This window comes from Neoarius graeffei, chromosome 9, assembly GCF_027579695.1.
Source record: "Neoarius graeffei isolate fNeoGra1 chromosome 9, fNeoGra1.pri, whole genome shotgun sequence".
NCBI lineage: Eukaryota > Metazoa > Chordata > Actinopteri > Siluriformes > Ariidae > Neoarius > Neoarius graeffei.
In genome coordinates, this window is record NC_083577.1 from 65,955,514 (window position 1) to 65,972,835 (window position 17,322).

Sequence of the window (17,322 nt, forward strand, 5' to 3'; positions counted from 1 at the left end):
AAGCAGCAGTGAAAACCAGGAAGTGAGTTCAGGTGGGATGGAATTCCCGTCCTGGACCTGGATCAGCGCTGCTGGGCGAGATCCGTAATTTCTGGAGTGGATGTCCGAGGCGGAGCATGACAGATAATTTCATCAAATTGATCACAGAATCTGCACTTTGGGTCTGCACCATTTTTTATGACATTGGCGTCATAGTTTCAAGTAAATAAGCTTTGGTCCTGTGCTGCCAGTAGGAAGCCTTCAGAAGACGCCTTTATTTGTCACATGCAAACTCAAGCACAGCGAAATTCCTCCTTTGCATTTTAACCCATGTGAAGCAGTGAACACACGCATGCACACACAAGTGAGCAATGAACATACATACACATACACACATACCCAGAGCAGTGGGCAGCTATGCTACAGCACTCAGGGAGCAGTTGGGGGTTAGGTGCTTTGCTCAAGGGCACTTCAGCCATGATACAGAGGGAGAGGAAAGTGCTGTTCATTCACTCAGGCTACGTTTACATTAGACCGTATCTGTCTCGTTTTCTTCGCGGATGCACTGTCCGTTTACATTAAACCGCCTGGAAACGCCGGGAAACGGGAATCCGCCAGCGTCCACGTATTCAATCCAGATCGTGTCAGCTCCGGTGCTGTGTAAACATTCAGAATACGCAGATATGCTGTGCTGAGCTCTAGCTGGCGTCTCATTGGACAACGTCACTGTGACATCCACCTTCCTGATTCGCTGGCGTTGGTCATGTGACGCGACTGCTGAAAAACGGCGTGGACTTCCGCCTTGTATCACCTTTCATTAAAGAGTATAAAAGTATGAAAATACTGCAAATACTGCCCATTGTGTAGTTGTGATTGTCTTTAGGCTTGCCATCCTTCCACTTGCAAGTGGTAAGTGATGTGTGCTGGGATCACACACACAGCGGCTCAGTCCCGAAAACACTGCTAGTGTGCTTCACTCGCGCGCTCTGTGAGCTGCGAAGGCCGGAGTGCGCACCCTCCAGAGGGCACTCGCTGTTCAGGGCGGAGTGATTTGGAGCGCAGGATGCCTGCGGAGCCGAGCGTATCCGTGTATTGGTATTGTTGTGTGCACGCAAATCGTGTATTGGTGTTGCTGTGTGCACACTAATCATTTTAAAAACGTTAATCTGATGATCCGCTGATACGGTCTAATGTAAACATGGGCTCAGTCTCTGCTTTTAGTCCTAAACTCGTCAGCCACTGATGGGTTGTTCAATGATCTACATCAGCTTTTTTGATTCGGAGAACATACTGTCCATGCAGAGGCTTCTGGCTCTATCAGTCTTTTAGATGTTGCTGTCCAGTCTTTTTTACATGATCTCTTATTGTTTTTGCTTGCTTTGTAAGACTGCCTTCTATAGCTTATCTTAGGTTACCTAACAACCTGTGCTTTCTCTCTCTCTCTCTCTCTCTCTAACTCTCTCTTTCCCCTCCCCCAACTCTGTCTGTCCCTCTGAGTTACATGTCAATCCTGAGATCGAGATGCTGACCTCTTCTGCTCCTCGGACCTGCCTGATCCATCCTGATGCCCTATGTCTGGTTGGAGTCTCATCACGTCGCTTCTGTGGAGGACGGCCCCATATAGACAGTTGAAAGTTACACTTGAAAGATGCTCTGGACACTTACAGTAATGCTTTTATGGCTGAGGACTACATATGACTTGCTAACTTTAGGACTGCGGTTGTCATGAACAGTTTTGCACTCAAGTTTCCATCAGTGAACAGTTTATAACTTCAACAAAAAAGACTTCATGTTAAAACTGTTAAAATGTTATAATCATGCTATCTGTTATCACCCAATTGAGGATGGGTTCCCTTTGGAGTCTGGTTTGTCTCGGGGTTTCTTCCTCATGTCATCTGAGGGAGTTTTTCCTTGCCACCATCACCACCGGCTTGCTCATTGGGGATAGATTAGGGATAAAATTAGCTCATGTTTAAAGTCACTAAAATTCTGTAAAGCTGCTTTGCAACAATGTCTATTGTTAAAAGCGCTATAAAAATAAACTTGACTTGACTTGACTCTAGGTTTATTGCCAGTTCTCTCGCATAATGACAAGCTTCTTTTACGACTGAGTGTAACCTTTCATTGCTTTCATGATCAGGTACTAGTTGTAATATCCAATCCTCTGTAACACATTTATTATTATTATTATTATTATTATTATTATTATAGCATATGGCATCTGCTGACAAGACCGCTCAGTGGATTATCCTGATTATCCAAAGGTGCAAAGTTGCTGAAAACAAAAAGAAACAGAAACTAGATTTCAACTGCATTATCCATAAACAGACTTTGATGGCCTGTGTGCACACATGCACCCACACACGGTTTTAATTCCATGTGCTCACCCAGAGCAATGGAAAGGTCAGCCAAAGTGATATACAAGATGTTGAGTGAAGGAACAATACGCATACATCATCTGTGTTAATCTTGTTCTAAGCTAATAATCTCCATTGCTTCTGTTCTGTGTGAGAAATGGAGGGTGTTGGTTCCATCACAATTTCCTGTGAAGTCTCTCTTCGAGGCTGCTGTCCCATGAATATAATTCCACCCCTGACCTTGTGCAGTGTTACTGTGCCACACTGAACCTGTGTTCTTCAACAGCTCAGTGAGCTCCATCAGGCAAGTTCTCACCCAGTGGGCCGATCACAACAGCTACATGAATACCAGGCCGTGACTCAACTGTGAAGGACTTCTTAGTGAAAGGACCTATGCTCTGGGGCTAATGTGCCCTTCTGAAGATTATGGTGTATCTTAATCATCCCAGGACACAAGAAAACACGGCACAATAATGGAAGAAGTGTTAGCATGGAAGTGGTAGCACAGTCTAAAGTGAAATATAGAAAACCGAGTCAGTCTTGCTGTTCTAACCTTGTGTTCTGTGCTCTAATCCAATAACCTCACCTTCTGAGTCTGACACACACTTCATCATATAGACTGCACTATTGTACAGATATATGGTCCAAAATAAAGCATATACCATTGAACTGAACACGTACAACCCAATGCCAATGGGACTGACAGGGATGCCTTGACGCCAGTACAGTAAGTCAAGTCCTTCTTGCTACTAATTTGTATGCCTGAAATACCCTTAAAAATACTTAAAACAGGAAGGAAGCTACTGAAGAAAAACTATTTCAGACATTTGATTTAGTTATGACCTTGACACTTTTCATCAATTACAAAACCAACTCAGTTCATTTGCTGGTTACAATGACAATTCTATATCATCTTCTTCTTCTTCCAGCTGTTCCCGTTAGGGGTTGCCACAGCGGATAATGTTCCTCCATCGCCTCCTTTCCTCTGCATCTTTTTATGTAGCACCAACCGTCCTCATGTCCTCCCTCCCCACATCCATAAATCTCATCTTTGCTCTTCCTCTTTTCCTTCTACCTGGCAACTCCATCTCCAGCATTCTTTTCCCAATATATCCTGGATCTCTCCTCTGTACGTGTCCAAACCATCTCAATCTTGCCTCTCTCACTTTGTCTCCAAGTTGTCCTACGTGTACTGTCCCTCTAATATTCTCATTTCTAATCCTGTCCAACTTTGTCACTCCTAATGAAAATCTCAACATTTTCAGCAATGCTATCTCCAGTTCAGCCTCGTGACTTTTTGTCAGTGCCACTGTGTCCAAACCATACAATGTAGCTGGTCTTACTACTGCCTTGTACACTTTCCCTTTCACTCTTGCTGGCAACCTTCTGTCACAAATCACTCCTGATCCTCTCCTCCATCCATTCCAACCTGCTTGCACTCTCTTCTTCACTTCTCTTCCACACTCGCCGTTACTTTGTACAGTTGACCCCAGATATTTGAACTCATCTGCTTTGACCACCTCTACTCCTTGCAGCCATACTATTCCACTGTCCTCACCCTCTTTCCCACACATGTACTCCATCTCACTCCTACTGACTTTCATTCCCCTTCTCTCGAGTGCATATTCTATGTAAATCCGATATATTCAAGATAAGTCCTACAAATGTCCTTGAGATATTGCACTGACAAGAATCTCAGCTGGACATTGTGCCCAGTGGTGGGGGCATACAAAATAATTAGGAGTTGAAAATACAGTTTGATTAAAGTTGGGAAATGGTGCAGGACATCAGACTTACTGTAATCAGATTTAGGAGGAGGGGTGAGGTTGAGCCTTTCCAGTGAATCGCTGCTTTCCTCTTCCAGGACATACTCAAAATTCAGGATGAACATCATCACAACGCCCTCCTCATTCTTCACTGGAATGATGTGCGTATTGCAAAGAAAATCTGAACCTGGAAAGAGTCAAAGAGCAAGACAGGGGTAAACACTTCTATTGCATTTCAAACCTTACTCCATCCTGCTTATTCCTTCTTAATGTATTTACGGTTCCTTACAACCCAGCATCTGCTGCTATAATTTCTCCACTAATGAAATATGTGGTCTAGACAGTAGGGGAAATAAAAGCAAAGGTATAGCATAGCATAGCATATAAACAGAGCAATATTTAGACAAAGTACTTTAAGGAACAATAAATCCAGCCCACACCTGACACTTTATAAAATCCTTGAATGAATGGTTACTATATAAAGAGTTCTATATTTAATGTGTCTATACAAATTTCATCACGTATTTCATCAAATTTCATCACATAACCAACACCAATGTGTTCCAGGAAGTGTTTCCTTTTCTGCCATCTGCTATCAGGCTCCTCGGTGTCTTCTCCCAGAGTGTTACCCTGTCCCCAGCCTCTCAGAATAAACAGAACATTATCAGTATTAAAACCAGAACCTATATCACCCACACGCACACACAGGCACAAACACACACGCAGCACTGGATGTTTGCACTTAACCTCAATAAACCCAGACATGATATGTGTATCTATGTGTCTGCCCATGTGTCTCTCTGTGTGCCTTTCTGTCCATGTGCCATTCTGTCTAGGTGTCCATGTACACTACCGTTCAAAAGTTTGGGGTCACTTTGAAATTTCTTTATTTTTGAAAGAAAAGCACTGTTCTTTTCAATGAAGATCACTTTAAACTAATCAGAAATACACTCTATACATTGCTAATGTGGTAAATGACTATTCGAGCTAAATTCTACTAAATGTCTGGTTTTTGGTGCAATATCTACATAGGTGTATAGAGGCCCATTTCCAGCAACTATCACTCCAGTGTTCTAATGGTACAATGTGTTTGTTCATTGCCTCAGAGAGCTAATGGATGATTAGAAAACCCTTGTACAATCATGTTAGGACAGCTGAAAACAGTTTAGCTCTTTAGAGAAGCTATAAAACTGACCTTCCTTTGAGCAGATTGAGTTTCTGGAGCATCACATTTGTAGGGTCGATTAAATGCTCAAAATGGCCAGAAAAATGTCTTGACTATATTTTCTATTCATTTTACAACTTATGGTGGTAAATAAAAGTGTGACTTTTCATGGAAAACACAAAATTGTCTGGGTGACCCCAAACTTTTGAATGGTAGTGTATGTGTCTGTCTGTACCAGTAGAATAGTAACTGTAATGTAGTTATATTAACCGTAATGAAGATATAGATATTTGTTCAGATGTAAACTAAACTGATGATTGGTCAGTGTGCTTGTTCATAGATTCACTAATGTGGCCAGAGACGCCAGAAGTGAGGACCTGCCCTGTATTTTCTTTTCGACGAGTTATGCCTGATCCTGTATCTGCACACAGCTGACCCAGCTACATTATACTGCTAAAGGCTTAACCCTCTATTGAAAATGAAACACAAGAAAAACATAGGCCCCATAAATCTCTCTCATCTGACATTAATGTTCCTTTTGTCTTCTTGTCAAATCCAGCTATTGTTCATTCACTCAACCCTTGTCCAGCAACCCAAGGGAATCCATTAGCAAAATACCCTCCAGCTTGTTACTGCTGATGAGGAGATATCTAAAGCCCAAGAGGCCTGTATTGTGTTTCGCTGCCTCAAACAAGACAGAACTTGTCACATTGTCTTTACTCTGATTTGCAAAATGAGACCTGAAATTTTAACCCATTATCAAAAGTTAGTCTTATTTTTAATAAGAACTTACAGTGTCTTGCAAACGTATTCATCCCCCTTGGTGTTTGTCCTGTTTTGCTGCATTACAAATTGGAATTAAAATGCATTTTTGGACAGTTAGCACCATTTGATTTACACAACATGCCTCCCACTTTAAAGGTGCAAATTGTTGTTTTATTGTGACACAAACAATAATTAAGATGAAAAAAAAAACCCCAGAAATCTGGAGTGTGCATAGGTATTCACCCCCTTTCATATGAAACCCCTAAATAAGACCTGATCCAACCAATTCACTTCATAAGTCACATAATTAGTTGATTAGGATCCACTTACGTGCAATCAAAGTGTCACATGATCTATCACATGATGTCTGTATAAATCAACCTGTTCTGGAAGGACCCTGACTCTACAACATCACTAAGCAAGCAACATGAAAACCAAGGAGCCTCCAAACAGGTCAGAGACAAAGTTGTGGAGCAGTATAGCTCAGGGTTGGGTTATGAAAAATATCCCAAACTTTGAATATCCCAGGGAGCACCATCAAATCCATTATAGCAAAATGGGAAGAATATGGCACCACTACAAACCTGACAAGAGAAGGCCGCCCACCAAAACTCACAGACCAGGCAAGGAGGGCGTTAATCAGAGATGCAAAAAAGACACCAAAGAAAACACTGAAGGAGCTGCAAAGATACACAGCGGCAATGGGAGTATCTGTCCATAGGACCACTTTAAGTCATGCACTCCACAGAGTGGGGCTTTGTGGAAGAGTGGCCAGAAAAAAACTCATTGCTGAAGAAAAGACTTTTGGAGTTTGCCCAACAGCATGTGGCAGACTCCCCAAACACATGGATGAAGATTCTCTAGTCAAATGAGACTAAAACTGATCTTTTTGGCCATCATGGGAAATGCCACATGTGGCGCAATCCCAACACCCTGAGAACACCATTCCTACAGTGAATCATGGTGGTGGCAGCATCATGCTGTGGGGATATTTTTCATCTGCTGGGACAGGAAATCTGGTCAGGACTGAACGAAAGATGGATGGCACTAAATACAGGGCAATTCTGGAAGAAAACCTGTTCGAGTCAGCCAGAGGTTTGAGACTGGGATGAAGGTTCACGTTCCAGCATGACAATTACCCTAAATGTACTGCTAAAGCTACACTGGAGTGGTTTAAAGGGAAACATTTAAATGTCTTGGAATGGCCTAGTCAAAACCCAGACCTCAGTCCAATTGAGAATCTGTGATATCACTTGAAGATTGCTGTACACCAATGCAACTCATCTAACTTGAAGGAGTTGGAGCAGTTTTGCCTTGAGGAATGGGCAAAAATTCCAGTGGCTAGATGTACTAAGCTAATAGAGACATACCCCAAGAGACTTGCAGCTGTAATTGCAGCAAAAGGTGGCTCAACAAAGTATTTACTTTAGGGGGGTGAATACTAGGGCTGCATACCTAAACGTAACATCAGGTACAGGTACAGAGGTTTAGGTACAGGTCTGGACCTGTACCTGTACCTGAACAGTTTGACAAATTAACATATGCTCTGCTGAACTTCTTCAATAATGACATAAACATGAATAAACTGTTGACAACTTGTCAGTATCTTTATTCAAAGAAAACCGAACATAACTAGGTTTCCTACCTCACTTCTCAGTCACCCTCTCAGTCTCACACTTAGTTAACTTGGGACAAAAAGTCATAAGTTGTCTCACAGTGAGACAACTTGCGTTCTGGCCCCCTGAAAGCTTTGTTATGTGATCCCAGACCTTACTGGTCTTCCCACGTGGCATGACAAACAAATTCACTCCGCGCAGTCCACGGCCTTTAACTTACGCAGCAAAATTACACAAAGCAACAAAGGCCGCCAATGCCAGCAAAGGAAAAATGGCTCACCTGCTTTTGAGTCTTTTTGACCAATCAGAACGCTGGATCAGCCAAGCTCTTGCAATGTCTCGTGAGACTGTGGCGAGAGGATCTCAAATCAAAGATGGCTCTGATTTCAAGTTTCAGCGCGGCATTTTACGTCTTTTCCAGTGCTAAATTTTCGTCTTTGTGGTAGGATTTACGCATCTTCACTCACAAAATAAGCATATACTTGGTTTAAATTTATATCGGTACAGTACCGGTACTTCATGATCCAGTATTTTGGACCTGTACCGAATCGATTTTCACGGTACAGTACCGGTACAAAGTACCGGTACGCAGCCCTAGTGAATACCTATGCACACTCCAGATTTTTGTTTTTTCATCTTAATTATTGTTTGTGTCACAATAAAACAACAATTTTCACCTTTAAAGTGGTAGGCATGCTGTGTAAATCAAATTGTGCTAACCCCCCAAAAATCCATTTTAATTCCAGGTTTTAACATGACAAAACAGGACAAACACAAAGGGGGATGAATACTTTTGCAAGACACTGTATTAAAAAGTCATACTATAAATTAATTAATACTAAACATCCAGTGTCTGCTTATTCATGAAAAATATATTGTACAGTGGTGCTTGAAAATTTGTGAACCCTTTAGAATTTTCTATATTTCTGCATAAATATGACCTAAAACATCATCAGATTTTCACACAAGTCCTAAAAGTAGATAAAGAGAACCCAGTTAAACAAATGAGACAAAAATATTATACTCGGTTATTTATTTATTGAGGAAAATGATCCAATATTACATATCTGTGAGTGGCAAAAGTATGTGAACCTTTGCTTTCAGTATCTGGTGTGACCCCCTTGTGCAGCAATAACTGCAACTAAACGTTTGCAGTAACTGTTGATCAGTCCTGCACACCAGCTTGGAGGAATTTTAGCCCATTCCTCCATACAGAACAGCTTCAACTCTGGGATGTTGGTGGGTTTCCTCACATGAACTGCTCGCTTCAGGTCCTTCCACAACATTTCGATTGGATTAAGGTCAGGACTTTGACTTGGCCATTCCAAAACATTAACTTTATTCTTCTTTAACCATCCTTTGGTAGAACGACTTGTGATTAGGGTCGTTCTCTTGCTGCATGACACACCTTCTCTTCAGATTCAGTTCATGGACAGATGTCCTGACATTTTCCTTTAGAATTCACTGGTATAATTCAGAATTCATTGTTCCATCAATGATGGCAAGCCGTCCTGGCCCAAATGCAGCAAAACAGGCCCAAACCATGATACCACCACCACCACGTTTCACAGATGGCATAAGGTTATTATGCTGGAATGCAGTGTTTTCCTTTCTCCAAACATAACGCATTTCATTTAAATCAAAAAGTTCTATTTTGGTCTCATCCGTCCACAAAACATTTTTCCAATAGCCTTCTGTCTTGTCCACGTGATCTTTAGCAAACTGCAGATGAGCAGCAATGTTCTTTTTGGAGAGCAGTGGCTTTCTCCTTGCAACCCTGCCATGCACACCATTGTTATTCAGTGTTCTCCTGATGGTAGACTCATGAACATTAACCAATGTAAGAATGGCCTTCAGTTGCTTACAAGTTACCCTGGGATCCTTTGTGACCTCGCCAACTATTACATGCCTTGTTCTTGGAGTGATCTTTGTTGGTCAACCACTCCTGGGGAGGGTAACAATGGTCTTGAATTTCCTCAATTTGTACACAATCTGTCTGACTGTGGATTGGTGGAGTCCAAACTCTTTAGAGATGGTTTTGTAACCTTTTCCAGCCTGATGAGCATCAACAATGCTTTTTCTGAGGTCCTCAGAAATCTCCTTTGTTTGTGTCATGATACACTTCCACAAACATGTGTTGTGAAGATCAGACTTTGATAGATCCCTGTTCTTTAAATAAAACAGGGTGCCCACTCACACCTGATTGTCATCCCATTGATTGAAAACACCTGACTCTAATTTCACCTTCAAACTAATTGCTAATCCTAGAGGTTAACATACTTTTGCCACTCACAGATATGTAATATTGGATCATTTTCCTCAATAAATAAATGACCAAGTATCATATTTTTGTCTAATTTGTTTTACTGGGTTCTCTTTATCTACTTTTAGGACTTGTGTGAAAATCTGATGATGTTTTAGGTCATATTTATGCAGAAATATAGAAAATTCTAAAGGGTTCACAAACTTTCAAGCACCACTGTCCATGTTATGGATTTACTCTCTGCAGTTGGATGAGTTAACCTGGTCAAAATGATATGGCTATGGTGAGGGCATGCTTACTGTCCAGAAAGAAGAAAAGATAAATATATAATAAATTAATCAAACCAGATTTTTAAAAAGATGATATTGGCATGCACCTTATCTGGCAGTGCTTTAAAGTACATTCCCCAAGCTCTTGTCTGTGTCCTTCAGGAGAACACCTGATGTGCAATAAGCAAGAAGATCAAAAGATTCCCGCTGTTGCTAATCCTGTGTGCCTACAGTAGTCCAGGCTTGCAGACTCTTGGACATGTGTTCACAACTCCCTTACCCCTCTCGCTCTTCATTAGCACTACACAGGCTGTCGGAGTAAATATAACCAGCTGCTGTCAGAGCATATTAGCTATGTGTAGATACTCATGTAGGTACAATCAGTGCCTAAGAAAGCTTTATTAATCATCCAGGCAGTACAGCGATATAGACACCTGACCATGATACCCATAACAGCTTTCTGAAGACCCTGTTCCAAAGGCATGGCATTAAGATGGAGTTGATCCCTATAACAGCCTTCACTCTTCTGGGAAGGCTTTCCACTAGATTTTGAAATGCTGCTTGGGGATTTGTGACTATTCAGCCACAAGAGCTTTATTGAGGCTGGGCACCAATTTTGGGTGAGGAGGCCTAGCATGCAGTTGGTGTTCCAATTCATTTCATAGGTTTTCAGTGGGGTTGAGGTCAGGGCTGTGTACAGGTCACTTGAGTACTTCCAGACCAATGTTGGCCAACCATGTCTTTATTGGAACGTGCTCTGTGCACAAGGGCATTGTCATGCTGGAACAGGTTTGGGCCCCTTACTTCTACTGAAGGGAAAATGTAATGCTATAGCATACAAACACATTCAAGACAATTGTGTGCGTCCAACTTTGTGGTGTAAGTTTAGGTAAGAGCCATGTATGGTGGTCATGATCAGGTACCCACATACTTTTGGCCATATGAAGTATATTCTTTCTAAGATATTATAAATAATAAAAAGTGCAAAATCTCCATTTCCAAATATTCATTTTAAATGATGTGAAAGAAAGTTTTTGCTTAAGAAATGAAAGTAAGTAATCTATTAGCCTACGCTCCCAAAAAATAAAGTCCATTATTGTACCTTTACGGGTACACCGGCTTGTCACTGGTGCAGTACCTTCTAAGGTACTTATTTGCACACTTTATATACTGCTTGGGAACATATGTGTGCCTTTTTGGCCCTAAAAAGCAGATGTGGGCAAAGTAAACAACTTCATTACTTAAGTCAAAGTACAGATCCCAATGGTCAAATGTTACTCCAGTACAATTGAAAGTTGTACAGTCAAATTTTTACTTAAAGTACTGAAGTAGTTGCTTTTAAAAATACTTAAGTAGTAAAAGTACATTTTCTGTCAACACATTGTTGTATTATTGCCACAACACTTACAAAACCTCATGCCTCTGAAGCTACCAACTGGATTTACTGACTAGCTTGTAGAACCTGTAGAATAAACACCTGGTAGAATGTTACAAAATGAAACACAACTTACAACCAAGCAGAATCATCAATAAAATGCTAGCTAGTTTTTCTCTTTGGCTACTGGTAAAAAAAATACGTAGTAGCTATAGTAATTATGCAAGGTCACAAAAGCTACAATGTTAACGTTACCAAAGACAGAAATGTGAATTCACAAAATGAACACATGCTGTGCCATCATGGTGGTTTAACATTAAGCTACCGGTAGCTAGTCAGTGAGGCTCCACCTGACATGCTAGCAAACTCTTTTCAAACTCAAAATCATATTGGGTAGCTAATGTTACTAGAAAATAAAGATTTCTACATTGTTTATTTGGCAAGATTATGCTAAAACATATTTCTGAAAGGAATTCAAATAAGTTAACATTATTCATGTTAGCATAACTCAATTTTTACATGCTAACTAACAGTGTCCAAGTTAACTGGCTGTGTGTTAACGTTAGCTGTGGACAAGGCTATGGCAACTTGGTGGGCAAATCCATAGAAAGTCATTTGACTGACCAAACTGCATAGCTACTCTACTTTGGCTGCTTTTTACCAGGCTGTGGATTGTCCAACAAGGAACAGCAGGACAATGGAGCACTTGCATGTGACGTCACAGCCGATCCAGATTGTGACAGACGCCATCTTGTCGGTCAAACGCCATATTCCGCCTTCTACTTCTACTTCTGGTTCTACTTCTGCTTTTACTTCTACCTTTTCTTCTGGAAAACCCTACTATATACAATTCTACTACAATGGCTGCGGCTACAAGCTCTCCCTACCTGTGCACGTTTTTTTATGTTTTTTGTGTGTATTTTTGCGTGTTGTTCGTCTGTACCGGACTTCAATATCCACTACAACCGTATGGACTTACTGGACATTGGTTTCCAGCAGAAAATGACGGTTTGTAGTGATTTCCATCGCATGCACAACATTCCGGACGAGAAAAAAAAAAAACATTCCGGACGAGATAGTGAGACCAGCGGGGTCTCCGTGGATTGTTATCGGAAGCAAAGCGAAGGAGGCAGCGCCTGGAGCGGAAGCAAAAGCGAGGCTGCAGGCAGAGCCGGCCTGTTGACTAAGCTCAGAAAACAGCCACTCAAACCTCCACTGCTAAGCCTCTATCTCTCCAACGCCAGATCCATGTAAACAAGACGGACGATTTGGAATTACAGCTGGAATTACCTTATTCTATTCTATAATCGGCTGGTCAGTGCATCTAGTATCAGTACTAGTAGTAATACTTAAGTGACTTACCCATCCAATGAGGATTCTTGTTTACAAGATGCCACATCTGAGTCGCTGACAAATCCTGAATTTCTGTAAAGATAACTGTCCAGAGATTTATAAGCACGCAGTGCTTCACCACTGAACAGCGAGGGAAAGTTAATGAGGTAATTATACACGTCTGGGTATTACACCTCTGGCAGTTCAAAATCCGGTCGTGAAAACTCCGTCCGGTAAGCCATAAGGGTCACAAATCTGTAGATCGTTTATTTTAGACATATATCTAGTTATCTGTTCATTAGAAAAATGAGCCGTGTAGTCCGTCGGTTGAAATTGATCCATTCTGTACACGAGTGCAGCAGTATTCAGCTGTGTTTTTGACCGACAAGATGGCGGTTGTGTACTTTCCGGTCACGTGACTGCAAGATCTCTATTGACTTGGTGTATGCTAATGTGAGGGATGCATACAGAGTCACACCCCTCCCCCCACTAGAGAAGTCTGACCACAACCTGGTTCTTCTACAGCCGAAGTACACCCCCCTGGTTCAAAGGCAGCCTGCAACAACTAGCTCCATCAGGAGGTGGTCCCCTGAAATGGAAGATGCCCTCAGAGACTGCTATGACATCACGGACTGGGATGTACTGCTTAGCCCACACTGTGAGGACATAGAGGGGCTGACACACTGTCTGACAGATTACCTCAACTTCTGTGCAGACGTGGTCTCCCCCACTAAGACTGTACGGTGTTACCCTACTAACAAGCCATGGGTAACACAGGAAGTCAAAGCTGTCCTCAACAGGAAGAAGGCCGCCTTCAGGAGCAGGGATAGGGAGGCGATGAAAGCAGCACAGCAGGAGGTGAAACGCTGCATGAGGGAAGCTGAGGACAGCTACAGGAGAAAGGTGGAGCAGAAGCTGAAGGAGAACAGCATGAGGGAGGTCTGGGAAGGTGTGAAAACCATCACAGGCCACAATACAAAGACCAGAGTCATTGAGGGGACAGTGGAGAGGGTAAATGAGTTGAATGACTTCTTCAATCGGTTCAACCAGCCCACGTCCCCCCCACCCTCTCCCTCACTGCAGCCATCTCTCCTTCTTCCCTCAACACACCTCCCCCCAGTCATCACAGCAGCCCCTCCTCCCCCTCCTCCCCCACCTCAACACAGACTCCTCTACGCATTACTGCAGACCAGGTCAGAGGTCAACTGAGGAAGCTTCACCCCAGGAAAGCAGCAGGCCCGGACAAGGTGTGTCCACGACTACTGAAGACCTGCGCTGCTGAACTGGGTGAACCACTCCAATGCATCTTCAACCTCAGCCTGCAGCTGGGGAGAGTGCCAACCCTCTGGAAGACATCATGTATCGTTCCAGTTCCCAAAAAGAATCAGCCCAGTGAGTTGAACGACTTCCGACCGGTGGCGCTCACTTCACATCTGATGAAGATGTTGGAGCGGCTCTTCCTCAGCCTCCTTAGACCCCAGGTACAACATGCCCAGGACTGTCTGCAGTTTGCGTACTGGGCAGGTGTTGGTGTGGAAGACGCCATCCTCTACCTGCTACACTGAGCCCACTCGCATCTGGACAAGGGAAATGGCACAGTGAGGATCCTCTTCTTGGACTTCTCGAGTGCCTTCAACACCATCCAGCCCCTACTGCTTCAGGACAAACTGAACAGGATGCGAGTGGACCCCTGCCTGGTCACCTGGATCTCCAGCTACCTCACTGACAGGCCGCAGTACGTCAGGCTGAAGGACATCATGTCTGACACTGTAATTAGCAGCACTGGAGCACCCCAGGGCATGGTGCTGGCCCCTCTTCTCTTCACCCTGTACACCGCGGACTTCTGCTACAACTCGGAGCTGTGTCACATTCAGAAGTTTGCCGATGACACAGCCATTGTTGGGTGTATCAGTGATGACAGAGAGGAGGAGTATAGGAGCCTGGTGAGGGACTTTGCTGTGTGGTGCAACAGGAACCATCTGCAGCTCAACACCTTGAAGACCAAGGAGCTGGTCATTGACTTTGGGAGGTCCAGATCAAGGTCACGACTAGTTCTGATCGAGGGAGTTGAGGTGGAGGCTGTGGATTCCTACAAGTACCTCGGGCTGTGGCTGGACAGCAAGCTGGACTGGACTTGCAACACCAATCACTTATACAGGAAGGGACAGAGCAGGCTATACTTGCTTAGGAGGCTGCGGTCCTTTAACATCTGCAGGAAACTCCTGTGGATGTTCTATCAGTCTGTGGTCGCCAGTGTCCTGTTTTACACTGTGGTGTGCTGGGGGGGTGGGGCAGCACATCCAAGAAGGACACATTCAGGCTGGACAAACTGATCAGGCAGGCCGGCTCTGTGGTCGGCATGAAGCTGAACTCTCTGGTGACAGTGGCAGAGAAGAGGTCTATGGACAAACTATTGAACATCATGGATGATGCCAGTCACCCTCTGCACACCGTCATCAGCAACCAGAGGAGCCTGTTCAGTGACAGAATGCTCCTTCCCAAGTTGTTAGGGTTTTGCTGGGATTCGAACCTGGTTCGTTGGTGTGATAATCCAGCAAACCCCCACTAGGCCACCAGGGGGATGACTCAAATGCAGAGGCGTGAGGCGGAAGTAGAAAAAGAATCAAAAGGTTTATTTAAACTATATACACTATATACAGGGCAAAACAAAAGACAACAAAAAAACCAAAGAGTATAATCCAAAAGAAAAGCAAAGTGCAAAAATACAAAAGCTAGGAAGATCAAAAAACACAGTACAAAGGAAACTGGAGATAAACATAACAGCACAAAGACTCCGTGACAAGAGGACTGAACTCAGGGGTATAAATAGACAAACTAATTAAGGACACAGGTGAAGATAATTAGGCAATTAACACAAACACAAAACACAGGAACAGTGGCGGCCTCTAGAGGCCAAAATAAACACGACATGAAAAGGAAATAACAGCGGCCTCTAGAGGCCAAAACAGTCCTAGTCCTAACAGGACCCCCCCCTCTAGGAGCGTCTCCTGACGTTCCCAGGGCGATCCGGATGGGCCGAATGGAAGTCCCGACATAGTTCTTTATCAAGGACATCCCGAGCAGGAACCCAGCAGCGCTCCTCAGGACCATAGCCCTCCCAGTCCACCAGATATTGCAACCCGCCGCGGACCCGGCGGGAGTCAAGCAGGCGATTCACAGTGAACACAGTCTGCCCCTGGAAGATGCGGGGGGGTGGGGGGTTCCTAGGGGCAGGGGCATACGTAGATGTCAGTACGGGCCGTAACAGGGAAACATGGAAAGTGGGGTTGATCCTCAGAGTCCGGGGCAACTGGAGCCGGTAGGAGACAGGGTTCACCCTGCGCACCACCTTGAAGGGGCCAATGTAGCGAGGAGCAAGCTTGCGGTTCTCCACCCGCAGTGGAAGGTCCTTAGTGGACAGCCAAACACGCTGCCCAGGGCGGAAAGCGTGTGCAGGTCTTCTATGGCGGTTGGCCTGAGTCTGGTTGGTTCTGGAGGTCTGTATGAGGGTCTTCCTGACCTTGCTCCAGGTCTTGCGACACCGTCTCACATATTGGTTGACCGAGGGCACCCCCGCGTCCTCCTCCTGGTCCGGGAACAGAGGTGGCTGGAACCCGAATTGGCACTGGAATGGCGACAGCTTGGTGGCCGATGACTGCAGGGTGTTGTGGGCGTACTCCGCCCATGGCAGCCAGGTGCTCCACGATGTCGGGTTATCCATAGCCAGGCCTCGCAGGGTGGTTTCCAGGTCCTGGTTGAGCCTCTCCGTCTGACCATTGGACTGTGGGTGAAACCCAGAGGAGAGGCTGGCAGTGGCTCCGATGACCTTGCAGAACCCGTGCCACACTCGGGAGGAGAACTGGGGCCCTCGGTCTGAGACGATGTCCTGTGGAAGACCAAAGACTCGGAAGACATGATTAAACAAAAGTTTCGCAGTTTCAAGAGCAGAGGGGAGTTTGCACAGTGGTATGAAGCGGCAGGCCTTGGAGAATCTGTCAACTAAGACCAAAATGACCGTGTTACCTTGTGACTCAGGGAGACCCGTGATAAAGTCGACTGCCACGTGGGACCAGGGACGCCGGGGAATGGTCAGAGGATGCAGGAGACCCTGGGGACGCTGTCGTGGGTTCTTGGTTCTGGTGCAAACCTCACAGGACAGGACAAATGACCTTACTTCCTTCTCCATGTTAGGCCACCAGAAGCGTCTTTTCAGGAAGTCCAGGGTCCTCCGAGCTCCCGGGTGGGCGGTGAGAGGGGAAGAGTGACCCCACTGGAGAACCTTGGCCCGGGCTTGATGTGGGACGTACAAGAGGCCTGGTGGCCCCGTCCCAGGACCGGGGTCCTGGCGTTGGGCTCGTCGGACAGCCTCCTCAATACCCCAGCGGACAGGGGCCACAATCCGGGACACAGGGATAATAGGCCCGACTTCATTCTC

General features: G+C 44.4%; 1 protein-coding gene across 1 annotated transcript in view; it reads right to left on the bottom strand.

The window, feature by feature from the left end:
- The window catches only part of LOC132891951 (potassium voltage-gated channel subfamily H member 7-like), a 181,207-nt gene that overhangs the window by 101,277 nt on the left and 62,608 nt on the right, over positions 1 to 17,322 (bottom strand). Inside the window, exon 3 of the mRNA XM_060930120.1 lies at positions 4,134 to 4,289. Within this exon, the coding sequence (XP_060786103.1) occupies positions 4,134 to 4,289 (156 nt within the window). The remainder of the gene's footprint in view (positions 1 to 4,133; positions 4,290 to 17,322) is intronic.